Here is a 14220-nt window from a genome sequence, read left to right as displayed (position 1 = left end):
GATCAGCAGATGTAGCCTGCAGTCCTGCACTCTAACCACTGTGCCACCACGGTTCTATATTAACTGAAGTGACAGAGAAGGAAAAATACCTCTCTTGTACTTTATTTTCAGTCGGTTCGCCGAATGGCACAAAAAGTTAGCTATCAGTTCAGTTGAACCAGTGTGAACCGGCTGAATCCCATCACTGAATCTACCCTTTGCCTTTCAAATTTTGCCGCTTCCCTGCTTCCTATTTGCCAGTGTGTCTCCAGGTGATTTTTGTTCTTCCATGGTGCTGAGTTGCCTCCATATCTAGTTGCCCAGAGTGACTTGTTCTGTGCCCGTCTAACAGAGTTAGTAGGGAACTTGGAGATCTCCTAGTTCAACTCCCTGCTCAAGCAGGAGACACTATACTATTTCAGACAAATCATGGTCCAGTCTCGCCTTAAAAACCTCCAGTGACAGACCACTCACAACCTCTGAAGGCAAGCTGTTCAACAAATTAATTATTCTGTCAGGAAAGTTCTCCTTATTTCTAGGCTCGAATAATTTCAATCCATTGCTTCTTGTTCTGCCTTCAGGGGCTTTAGAAAATAGGTTGACCCCTATTCTTGTGAATATGATTCAGAGTTCCCATGCGTATGCACAGAACATCATTTAGCACCCCATGTTTTGCAAGGATGTTGCAGTAGCTGTAAAGGATGGGCACATGAACCCAGAAAAAGATGCAGATGTTTCATTTAATCCTCAACTACCATATTTTTCAGAGTATAAGATGCACCTTCCCCCCCCCCCAAGGTGAAAATCTGGGTGCATCTTATACAATGAATGCAGCATTTTGGGTCTCCTAAAACCCCGCCTCCTTCACAAAAATGGACGTACAGAGGGTTTGGGAGGCCTGCAAAGTGCTCCCGGGGGCTGGGAAGGGCAATAACAACTGAAAAATGGTCTGTTTTGCTCATTTTTGCCCCCACGCCCAGCCACCAGGAGCATTCTACAAGCGTCCTAAAGGCTATGCCAAGGTGGCGCGGTGGTTAAATGCAGCACTGCAGGCTGACTGCTAGATCAGCAGTTCAGCAGTTCAAATCTCACCGGCTCAGGGTTGACTCAGCCTTCCATCCTTCCGAGGTGGGTAAAATGAGGACCGGATTGTTGTTGGGGGCAATATGCTGACTCTGTAAACCGCTTAGAGAGGGCTGAAAGCCCTATGAAGCGGTATATAAGTCTACTGTTATTATTATGCGTGCCCTTTTTCGTGTGTGTGCAAAAAACAGGTCCATTTTGTGAAAAATGGTCCGTTTTTTCTCGTTTTTGCCCTCCCCAAGCCCCAGGAGCATTTTGCAGACCTTTCAAACTCTCTGCGTGCCCTGTTTTTCACAAAAAATGAGGCATGCAGTGGGTTTAGGAGGTCTGCAGAGTGCAAAAACTTTTTTTAAATTTACCTCTTCAAAGTCTTGGTGCGTCTTATACTCTGGTGCATCTTACACTCCCAAAAATATGGTCGTTAATTTTAGTCTACTTATGACTACTATACAAATGTTTTTCTATGTCACAAATTCCTCATTTCCTATAGGAATTGTTATGCAATTTGGGACTTTCTCCTGTGTCCCTGGCTTCTGCTGGCAGTATATACTTAAATTCTTAGATATATAACCCTATAGTGCTTTACAGCACTCTCTGGGGACTTTAAATGTCAGCATACTGACCCCAACAACCTGGGCCCTCATTTTACCAACCTCAGAAGGATGGAGTCAACCTTGAGCCAGACAGAATTGAACTATAGCAATAGCAATAGCAGTTAGACTTATATACCGCTTCATAGGGCTTTCAGCCCTCTCTAAGCGGTTTACAGAGTCAGCATATTGCCCCCAACAACAATTCGGGTCCTCATTTTACCCACCTCGGAAGGATGGAAGGCTGAGTCAACCCTGAGCCGGTGAGATTTGAACAGCCGAACTGCAGAACTGCAGTCAGCTGAAGTAGCCTGCAGTGCTGCATTTAACCACTGCATCACCTCGGCTCTTATTGTGAACTCCAAATTGTGAGCAGAATTTGCCTGCAATACTACTTTCTAACCACTTGTGTGCCATCACTTTTTGCCATCTTTGGTAGATCTTCCGGTTTCCTCCTTTCCTGGAACAGGAGACTGTGAAAACAGTAGCAATTGCCCTTTTTATATTTCAGACCACCGCAACTCACTTTGACTTGGGTTGCCTTTGAAGACGACTTCATATTTTATACAGCTGTCACACATTGGGATGGTCTCTTACTGTCCAGTGTTAGCCATTTTACCACGCAACAGCTGTTCCTCAGGTGAATTAGAGGCTCTCAGGCCTACAGACCTAATTCTCACAAACACACGAAAAAAATCTTAGGAACAATTGCAAGGTCCTGACTGAAGTCCATGATGTACAATTGATGGCAAAAAAATTACATGTAACGTCTAAAGAACTATTTTGATTAAAAAGAAAAAGAGACTGTTTCCAAACAGAGTGACGAAAACATGAAGATCACACTGATAAAAGCAGTGGCCAGTTTTTGATGGAGGAAACAATCTTAGTTCATTCCTTCTTTATTTGACTGGATTGTGTCTAAGAGCTCACATAGAATGTAATGGAACTGTACTGAAAATCAGGGACGTGCAGCCAGGGGAGGCAGACCCTCACCATTGTCATCATGAAAAGAAAAAATGTAAAAGGAAAAAGGCAAGAGCTGAGGTCAGGCTGAGCTAGTTGCTGCCAGAGTCACCGTGGATGACTCTGCTTAACTGTTTAAAAAAGCTCTAAAAAGCACCCTCTACAGGAGGAGGCAGTAGAACGACGTGCCTCATCTAGTCTGACTTTAGGTGTTTTATGATCACTCGAGCAGAGTTAAGCAAGGGTTAAAAGCCGAAAAATTCCTGACGTAGGTGAGGTACGTCGTTGTCCTGCCTCCTCCTGTAGAGGGCGCTTTTTTAGAGGCTTTTTTAAACAGTTAAGCAGAGTCATCCACCGTGACTCTGGCAGCAACTAGCTCAGCCTGACCTCAGCTCTTACCTTTTTCCTTTTACATTTTTTTTCTTTTCATGATGACAGGCAAGAGCAGAGTTGAAATCTTCTCTGAAACAACTGGAAAAGGTACGTGTGGGTCGGAGGGAGGGGGAGGAATTCAAACTTCATCCTCAAGTGTAGATCCCTCCCCAAGTGTAGTTTGATTGCAGGCAGAGCCACGTTGCCTTTTCAAACACACACACAGACGCACAGCTGGATAAAACTATATAAGCCCAGCTTCACTGATTACAAGTTTGAAAAGGCTACATGGCTCCGCCTGCAATCAAAGACTCGGATTGGCTCCAATCCAACTTCTGTGTTTTTGTTTGAGAGTGAGTGAGTGAGTGAGAGAGGGAAGGGGGTAGGAGAGATAGTCCAATCCAACTTCTCTGTGTGCGTGTGTCTGTTTGAGAGAGGTGGGAGGGAGGGAAATAGGGAGGAAGGAGGGGAGGGAGAAGAAAAAGAATGAAGGAAACTTTTTCACAAAGGAGAAAAACAAATGCTGTCACTTTAAATCGGAACTGAGCATGCCTGGCTGTGGAATTCTGGGAGTTGAAGTCCACAAGTCTAAAAAAAATTGAAACCCACCACTGTGTCAGTGCACCACAAGCCATAAACCTCACTGCAATCACTGCTGTAAATATTGTACAATTTTGTACCGTGACAAAATTGAATCTTATTATTAATCTTATCTATAAAAAATATGTTGAACTTTTTGTTGCCTGAAACAAGTATTTCCTTCTATTAGTATAAGAGTAAGGAATTATGAGCTATTCTTTGTTAAATATGCAATAGTACAAAGGTAATTCTGAAAAATCTGTTACTTATTTTTATTTATTAAATTTTTATGCTATTTCTATCCTCTATAAGATGACACTGGGTGGAGAAGTTATTAATTGTTTGGATTTCCTAATTTTGTACCCACAATTTGCATACAATTGAATAAATAAGCCAATGCTTAAGCATTCTTCTTATAATTTACATTTTTTTAAATGTCAATTAGACTCATTATCTGTCAGTACAATCTACCTCCCTGCATGTATTTTGGGAGTGGTGGAATATTACATCTGAAAAAATGCGTCACTGGAATTCAATATAGAATTCTGCTATGCGCAAATGCACATACGGTACATAATAACAGTTTTAAAAATTATTTATCCAAGATCATAATCAGATAACACAAGATTTTTCCATTCCTAAACAATTCAATATTGGGCCTTTAACATTGACAATAGGTATATCGAGCTTCTTAGGCAAGTGCCTGAACAGTTTATTGCAAGAATCATTCATCAATTAGTCAGACAGCAATTGTTCTATTTTCAATAAGCAACCTGCGTGTAAAACATTTATGGTGATGTTAAAAATAAATTAGCAACCACAGTGATCACAACGATAATATTCATCTTTTCTTAATCTTGGTAATGATGTAGGTAGGGGATGGTTTCAAGTTGTTATTATCAGAATAGAAGCATAGAGTTAACTAGGTTTGACCCAACAAGTTAATAAATAGATACAAAATAAAATAAGTTGTAATTGTCCATAATGTATACTAGCACATAGCTTGTTTTATGTTCTTTGTTTACTTGCCTGGAGTTAGTATTTTAAGAGTTTAGTATTTTATAGCCACAATACTACATAGCTAGAGCACAGCCATGATTTGACCAATGTGTAAAACCTAGACATACCAGCTTCTGGTTTGAGATATGTAACAGGTACTGGGTTGTACAGAAAAACAAGATAAGAGAATACCAAGAAGATGAGAACTGAAAGAATGGGGGAGGTTGATTGCTTAGCAAGTTTGGGTGACAATAAGGTAGTGGTGGGATTCAAATTTTTTTTACTACCGGTTCTGTGGTTGTGGGCATGGCATGGCTTGGTGAGCGTGGCTTGGTGGGTGTGGCAGGGGAAGGGTACTGTAAAATCTCAATTCCCACCCCACTCTAGGGGAAGGGTACTGCAAAATCCCCATTCCCTCCCGATCAGCTGGGACTCGGGAAGCAGAGAATAGATGTGGGTGGACTCAGTCAGAGGTGGTGTTTACCGGTACTCCAAACTACTCAAAATTTCCCTACTTGTTCCCCAGAACTGGTCAGAACCTGCTGAATACCACCTCTGCAATAAGAGCTTAATTAACTTTATACATTTAGGGGTAATAGTAGATTATAGGTGGTCAGAAAGCATGTGACTGAACCAGACCTATCAACTGGGCCTGGCTAGGAAGGAACTGTGGCCGGTGAAAGAGATGTATAAAATATGCTGAGATCTGTAAGTTGGTGTGGAGTTCTGTTGCTCTCTTAGCCTGAAGTTCCACCAGCTTTTGCAAAAACCTATAATGAATCTTACTTTTCTGGTTGACCCAAGTTATTGGGGTCCCAAATATCATCCATAAGTAAATCAGAGTCCAAGGCAAAGTATTCCTCAAAGTTCCAATTTATTAAGAGAGTTATGTTGGCACATCTGGGTAAACCCGAATCTGAAAGCTTCCTGGTTTTCCCCACCTAGTTGAAAGTTCAAGATCTTGCCCCCCCACACACAAGTCCATCAGGTAGTCCAAACTCCCTTTGTCCTGCTGGCAGTTCTACCCATCCAATTCCAGTCAGGTGCAGAGGTGCAGAGACAAAGGATGACCTTGGCTTTGTAGAAAGAATTTTGTTGTGGCTACATAGTATGTGACTCCTTACAATCTCCCCCCGCCATTTTCCCACAATAGAAAATGCATAGCAGAATAATAGAAAGTGTGGCAGGCCAAAGACCCAAAAGAAAATATGACTAAAGGCCTGACCCAAGTATTGTGTGAATTTGTTACGCACAATTTAATCATAAAGTGGATACTTAATTTTTCCTCTCACATCTTATACACATAATACAAGATCACCGTGGGATATAATTCCAATAGATAAATAAAATATGGTTTACCCAGGATCTATTTTGCAATAATCTTTCCGAATGCAGCTAAAACATCCTGGTTCCTCAGGCTATATATGAAAGGGTTAATCATGGGAGGGAAAATAGTTGTAAACACTGAGTTAATAGCAGCTTTTTCTGCTGAATAGGAGGAGATGGGTGTCATGTAGGTCACAATAGCCGCTCCATAGAAGAACCCCACCACACACAAATGGGACAAGCAGGTGCTCAAGGCTTTGTGGCTTCTTTCTATGGAGCTCATCCTCAGGACTTCCAAGAAGATGGCAAGATAAGATGCAAAGATGACTGAAATAGGGATGAGAAAAAGCAGAAAACCTCCAAGATATACTGCCTTTTCAAAGGCAGAATTATCTGAACAAGACAATTGTATGAGGGCTGGATACTCACATAAATTCTGAACAATAACATTAGTCTTGCAGTAAGGAAGAGGCAGGACATAGAGAAAGCAAATCAATGCTTGCACACAAGACCAAAACCAGGTACATAATGACATAACACAGCATATTTTACCCCTCAGGAGGATTGGATATTGCAGAGGTCTACAGACTGCCACATATCTGTCATAGGCCATGGTAGCCAGGATGAGGCATTCAGCTCCTCCCACTGTCAGGGTGACAAAAATTTGGAGAGCACACCCATAGAGAGAAATGGTGTAGCTATTGGTTGCAAAATTCACAGTCATCATGGGAACAATTGCAAGAACTTGGCAGAGGTCCATGATAGATAGTTGGCTCAGGAAAAAGTACATTGGGATGTGAAGCCGAGGATCCACTTTAATGAGGAAAAGGAAAAGACTGTTTCCTAGCAGAGCAATCACAAACATGAAATTAATCACTCCAACAAAAACACCGGGTTGTTTTACATGGAGAAGTCCAGCTAGCACAAATTCTGTCCACAGTGTTATATTCTCTTCTCCCATCCATCCGTCATTGCTTGAATTTAACCTATTTTTTTTTTTAAAAAAACAGTTTATGGAAATGGAAGTTATCTACTATATCTACTTTAGCTATCTATTTTAATTGTCTACTTTATAGCATTTAAATATGCAGTCAGGAAATAAAACAGAAAAGGTTTTCAGAAGCAAAACCTAACCAGAAAAGAGATTTACAAGCATTAGAAGATTTCAAAAAGTTAAGAGTAATATTTTTTCGTTTATCTTCCACCATTATTATTTTAAAAAATAACTCAAGGCAGTGAATATATCCCACCTTTCTTCCCCTTATTTTCCCTGCAACAACAACCCTGTATATTAACCTTAGTTCTTAGTTCTCCCTCTCTGTGGGGCTGGGATGCCATAGAGGTGGGACTGTTAAAAGGAGCCACCCCAGTAAGAATTACAGTAAAAATACAAACACCCCTTCACGCACCCCAGTATAAAATTCAAGCCGAAGCCATTGATCCTATACAGAAACTGATAAAGGCATACAGAGAGAACAAGGATTTTTCCGTAAATGTATCTCTCCTTGCAATACCTCCATTTTCCCAGTTAAGAAGTCAAAGCCTAGACAGGGAAGGGAAACCCCATTTTTAGATTCGTCCACGATTTAAGAATTATCAATAGCCACATGATACCCCGAGCCCCTGTGGTGCCAAACCCAGCAACAATAATTACTGAGGTTCCAGCCTCAGCCACACATTTCACAGTCATAGACTTGTGCTCCACTTTCTTTAGTATCCCAGTACATCAGTCATCCCAGTACTTATTTGCCTTCACCTGGGAAGACCAGCAATACACGTGGACTCACCTACCTCAGGGCTATAAGGAGTCTCCTACCCTATTTTCTCAAACATTAAAGGCAGACCTTCATTTCACTGCCCGAAAGGTTGACTCTAATCTAATACGTTGACGATCTTTTACTGGTATCTGACAATGAGCAAGCATGCAGAATTGACACCCTGCACCTACTTAGATCATTAGCAGAGAGAGGACAAAGCTTCCCCATCCAAATTACAATATCTTAAACAGGAAGTAACATACCTGGGTTATATTATTGCCCCATGGATTAGGAAATTAGCCCCAAGCAGGGTAGAAACCATACTGGCCATGAAACCACCCCATGCCAAAAGACAAGTACGAGCCCTACTGGGTGTATTAGGGTTTTGCCAACCATGGATGCCTACCTCTCAGCAGAATTACCCAACCCTCTAATCCAACTGACAGCTAAAAGCATGCTAGACCCCATATCCTGGTCAAAACCATTAGACCAAATGCTTCAGAGGATTAAAAAAAAAACCCTGCATCAGCCCCCACACTTGGGTTACCTGATTACGATAAACCATTTACCCTTTTCATTCACAAAAGCAAGGTGTTGCTTCGGGGGTGCTAGCACAATGATTTGGTCCCGCACATCAACCAGTAGCGTATTATTCCATTCAATTAGATCCGGTGGCCCAAGGAGCAGTCCCCTGCTTAAGAGCAGTAGCTGCCACCATGGAAATAGTGAAGCACTCAAAAGACCTCGTCCTCGGACAACCCCTAACTTTAAAGATCCCCCATGAAGTTTTTGTTATCCTTTTAAAATTTCACACTCAGCGGCTGGCCCAATATGAGGCTGACCTATTCATCTTGAATCACATCACATTTGAAACCTGTAACACACTAAATCCAGCCACTCCAATGCTCACAGAACAATCGGGAGAAAAGCTTCATGACTATCTCCATATAGTTCATGATGCTGAACTATCCTGACCCGATTTGACAGATACCCCATTACAAAACCCAGACAGATCTCTTTACTGATGGCTCCTCCTACATACATGATGGAATGAGAGTTTCATGAGCCACTGTAGCTTCTCTCCATGAGGTCATCTGGGCATCCCCCTCACTCCCCTGCACAGTGCTCAAACAGCAGAGCTTATAGCTTTAATGAGAGCCTGTGAAGCCACTAGGAACTGGTCTACTAATATGTACATATATATATATACCGATCAGAGGCGGGTTGCTACTGGTTCACACCGGGTCGGGCGAACTGGTAGTGGAAATTGCGAACTGGTAGGGACGGCAGGCTCGCCATGCCCTCTATAAGTGGAGACCATCCATTATCCGGCATAAGGCCACCCATAAGTGGAGCAATCGTACTACAGTATATGAAGAGCAAACTATGCTGTTATCCAGCGGTTCTATAAGTTCCACCATAAAGATTCATTTCCCCATCTGAGGTTACTGCGGCCCAGAGGTGGGTTCCTACCGGTTTGCACCAGTTCGGTAGAACCGGTTCGTCAAATCTACCGAACCAGTTAGAAGAGGTTCCACCAGTGGACCCGGAAAGCAGGCCACACCTACAGAAGAGGTTCCAAATTTTTTTGAAACCCACCACTGCTGCGGCCCTGCAATCTATGACATCAAGTGCACTGGGCCTGGACCGCATTTCTGCCATGGATTTTCTGGCATTGCATCAGCCATCTTTAGCGGCTTATTTTAATTTGCTGCTAGCAGCCAGGGGTCCTCCTAAACATCTTGTGTGGTCCCGAGTAGTTTTCTTACCTAAGATAGAGAATCCAGCAGCTCCGGGGGACTACGTCCCATCTCGATAGCATCCATGCCATTGCGGGCTTTGCATAAAATCCTTGCAGTGGGTCTCCATGACATGCTGCAACTCTCCTTATTCCCACATTCCTTCCTTCAGCGGGATGACTGGCTTGAGGCAACGGCCCTTCTTCATACCATCTTGCAGAGGATCCATACCAACAACACCTTGTGCAGTGTTGTTTCCCGATGTTGCCAAGGCATTAAATATGATTTCACATCAGTCCCTTTTTAGGGTTGCTTCTGGGATGGGACTTCCTCCCACGCTGCTCTCCTATCTTGGCAACTTATATCAGTTTTCCACCATCCAACTCACAGACACAGTCATCCAATACAGGAGGGCTATACAGCAAGGAGATCCTCTTTCATCGCTTTTATTTATTCTGGTCATCGATGAGATCTTGTAGGCTTCCTTGCCCGCAATTGGGTTTGGGGGTGGTGGTGGTGGTGGGAACTTTTCTTGCCTGTCCAGACCCTTCCAAAAATAGATGTTATGTATACTAATCAGAGGTGGGTTGCTATTGCTTCACACCGGTTTGGGTGAACCGGTAGTGGAAATTGCAACTGGGTCGCCGAACCAGTAGGGATGGCAGGCTCGCCACGCCCCTGAACCGGTTCCCCGGTCACCGCGGCATGGTTTTTTTGGGGGGGCATTTTAAATGTTCTGCACATGCACAGACCTATTTACAGGCAACTGCGCACGTGTGCACACCAAACCAGTAACGCCGGCAGAAACCCACCCCTGATACCGATTCCAGATACACTTTTGGAGTTTGTCATGCTACGGGAGCCTTGTGGAAACAATGAGGTTTTTGAAAACAGCTGGACACCAAATTGCTCATGCAGCCCTTGTCTCAAAATTGCTGGAAGCCATCCAACTACCCCAAACCCTAGCAGTCATCCACAGTAGAGCCCATCAAAGGGATGACTCCATGGTCACTAAGGGAAACCAATATGCAGATGCCACAGCAAAATGGGTGGCAATGAACTCATAGCTCCAGCACTGACAAGTAATCCTGAAATTTCTTACAAAGATTTTTTTAGACACTGGAGAGGCCTAATAGTGGGAAAAGAAACTAGGGAAGTTTTTAAGGAAAGATTTTGGAGGGTCCCAGATGGCAGTTCCATAGCCCCTCCTACAATTAATTTGTCAAAGATTGCACTCCAAGGGCCACTGTGGGACCCAAGCAATGGTGGGTGCTATGAGGAGGGAGTGGTATGCACCAGGGGCATATTGTGAGGCAAAAAGGGTGACAAGCATCTGTAACACCTGTTAGGCAAACAACCTCTAGAAAAGCCATCCATGAAGGAGGGAGACCCTGAGCACAAAGACCTTTTGAGAAAATACAAATGGATTATATACAACTACCAGGGGCAAATGGGTGCCTACCACTATGTCCTCATAGGCAGGGATCAACTAACACATTGGGTGGAGGCCTTCCCATGCCGCCATGCCACCGCCCTTGAAACAGCCAGACACCTCCTTAAAGACATTGTGCCCAGATTTGGAGTACCAAGTGTTCTGGACATGGACAGTGGCAGATACTTCATATCCCAGGTTCTCACCCATATTTTCCAAGCCCTTGGCATCATCCAGAACCTTCATGTTTCTTATTCACCAACATCTTTGGGGGGCATAGAATGAGCAAACAAAGAGGTCAAGACCCTACTGGGCAAACTCTGCCAAGAGACACACCTCACACATGGCCACAGGTGTCACCCATCACCCTGGTTCTATATCAGAACTAGGCCCCAATGAGATATAGGGATTCCCCCTTTTGAAACCTTTTTTGGCTACACACATCCAGACATACTGAAAGGCTTGGACCCCCAATCACTCAGCTTAGATAGGGGGCGATATAATTTCTTCTGCTTACCTCACAGCCCTACACAGAAGGCTCCAAACCCTGTGCAAGCAAAGTGACTTGACACAGACCCTGCCCTTGGAAGAAGCACCACATCCCTTCAAACCAAGAGATTGAATGTGGATCAAGTGCTTCACCAGGACCTCACCTCTACCAAGGTAGAAAGGACCCTTTCAAATCCTGCTGACCACACAAACAGCTCTCAAGGTTGCAGAAAGGGAATTCTGGATCCACTGGACTCATGCTAAACCTGCTATAGTGGACCACAGCTCAGTTCCAGCTCAAATGCCCAAAGGTGCCACCTGTGAGACTCAGGAAAAACCTAGAGACAGAGCAGTGGGGACTCTGGAAGCCTTCTTTAATATTTCACAAGATGGGAGGGGAGAAATTAATGAGGAATGTATTTTGTTAATGTCAGCCTCTGCTTTGTTGCTGCTTCGGCTGTCATTGAAACAGGGAGGGGGTGCATGGTATCTGGGAGGGGAATCATTATGTGCTGGAGGAAGTTTCTAGTCGCTGATCTGACCACCTTATTGCGCATGTGGAAGAAGGGAGTTTCCTGCCAAGGCTAACTGTCCGGCATTCCATCCTGATGAGACTTTTTGAAGTTATCTCCCACCTGACAGTTGGGTGCATTATAATTGGACTATGTTGAGGGATGCCAAGGGGTGGGGATTGAATTGTACTTGATATTATCCGCTTTCGCGCCTAATTAACCAGACTCAGCTTTGCTTTGCAACTGTTCATTTATAATTAGTAAAAGTACACTTGATTTCAATTCAAATGGAGTCCAGTGGTTTTCTTTCCTGATTACTAAATGAAGTCAATGCTGACAGTTAAACTGTTTACACTTTTATGTTTGTAACTTATGTAACAATGTTCCTGGAGCCCAGCCTTTTTCCAGAAAAAGGGAACATTTGGGAATACTTAGCAAAGGAAGTACTCAATACCACTGATTTCTGTCTAGCTGGGGAGAAATCACTAAGGGACATTCTCCAAGCAGAATGGCATGCCTTCCTATGGTATGAAAAAGGATAAGCACATAAGTATTTTCATAGACATTACGTTAGACAGTCCCTGATATTAGTATGGAATAAAATTAAGCACAACCACTATATTGAAATGCCCATTTAGCTTGCCACGATGGAAGCATACATACACCCAAATTTAATTAACGGAAAAAATTGTTACATACAAAGAGATATTGAATAAACAGGGGGAGATAAAAACCAGACTAGAATTGGCATCACAAGGGGTACACCTAGAGTGGTGGTCTTATCTATAGATTCAATCAAGGTTTATAGAGGCTAGGAAAAAGGAAGGCATTGCCAAAGAATGCACAATATTAGATAAGCTTCTGATAGAGACAGAAGATAGGTTGATCAAAGCGCTGTACAGATATAAACTGGAATATAAACTTGAGGAAGAACATGTTAAAGAAACTATGGCTGCCTGGGCAAAAAATTTTGGTTACAATGTTGAATTGGCTAAATGGGAAAGAGTTTGGATCCTCAATTGGAAACTAACAATGGCCATGGCTTATAAGGAAAATCTGTACAAGATGTTCTACAGATGGCATCTTCCTCCAGCACGGCTCTCCAAAATGTTTAAAAATTTGGCCCCAAATTGTTGGAAGTGCACAAAAAAACACCAGGCACCCTTTTCCATATGTGGTGTACATGCAACAAAGCAAAAAGATATCGGAGAATGATACCATTATGGCTGGAACCCATTTCAAACCAGAAATTTTCCTCCTAGGCATAATACCAGATGGGTATAAGAAAGATGTGCTTTAGTTAGTTATCCATGTATTGACTGTGGCGCAGTAATAACCTGTGCACAGTATTGGAAAAAGTAAAGTATCCCATCAGAGTTAGACATAATTAGAAAACTGCCAGCAGAGACAAGAGGCATATTCTTAAGATAGTCAAGAATGCAAGTAAGGACTGTGACGTTGATGCTATTATACATCTTGGCACAAATGATCTGTCCCAAAAAGATTTACTTTCTGTGAAGAATGATTTCCAGAGCTTGGGGTATGAACTTAGTAGTATAGGTTGTAGGCTTATCTTTTCAGAGGTTTTACCAGTATATAAGGAACAAAAAGGGAAGGGCCAGCGTGTAGCAGAGTTTAATGTGTGGCTAAATGAGTGGTGCAAAAGGGAAAGGTTTGGTTTTATTAATCATGATGTCTATAGCTGGTCCAATAAAAAACTGTACAAAAGAGATGGTTCATACCCATACAAGAAAGGGACGGAGTTACTTGGCATTAAATTCACAGATTTTCTAGATAAACATTTAAACAGAGGGGACAGAGAATTAATTGATACAGAAAATTTCTGTCCCCAGCAATCTAAAATTCATAGGGTTATCAGTGCATGTAACATAAATGTTTGTATGGGTAAGATAATCACTCCTGCTGTCACGCAAAACCAAGCATTTAATAGTGGGTGCCATACCATGTGCACGAATCATACAAGTGGCAAGAAAATAGGGGCAGTCAGGCACAACACAGGTTATGTAGATGGTAAACACAGGGTCAATCAAAATGGACTCAAACATCTATACGCCAATGCATAGAGTATGAGGAATAAACAGGGTGAATTAGAAATTCAAGTAAATGAGGGCAGATACGATATTGTTGCCATTACAGAAACTTGATGGGATGAAACCCACAAATGGAACATACAGCTAGAAGGATTTAAATTATTTAAAAGAAATAGATCAAATAAAAGAGGAGGTGGAGTTGCACTATATATAAGAAATAACTACATCTCTACAGAAATAGAGCACAACAATGATGAGAACTATCTTGAATGCATTTGGATCAATATTAAAGGTTGGGGGTGGGGAATGACATTGCCATAGGTCTGTACTACAGGCCACCCAACCAAGC

General features: G+C 42.6%; 1 protein-coding gene across 1 annotated transcript in view; it reads right to left on the bottom strand.

Moving 5' to 3' along the window:
- The window catches only part of LOC116524038 (L-amino-acid oxidase-like), a 31332-nt gene extending 20267 nt beyond the window's left edge, over positions 1-11065 (bottom strand). Inside the window, exon 1 of the mRNA XM_032239135.1 lies at positions 10882-11065. Coding sequence (XP_032095026.1) covers positions 10882-11065 — 184 coding nt within the window. The remainder of the gene's footprint in view (positions 1-10881) is intronic.
- Between the last annotated feature and the right edge of the window lie 3155 nt (positions 11066-14220).

Source organism: Thamnophis elegans, chromosome 2 (assembly GCF_009769535.1).
Source record: "Thamnophis elegans isolate rThaEle1 chromosome 2, rThaEle1.pri, whole genome shotgun sequence".
In the NCBI taxonomy this organism is placed as follows: Eukaryota; Metazoa; Chordata; class Lepidosauria; order Squamata; family Colubridae; genus Thamnophis; species Thamnophis elegans.
Note: the sequence above shows the minus strand (reverse complement) of the source record. Positions and strands in the feature narration are given on the sequence as shown.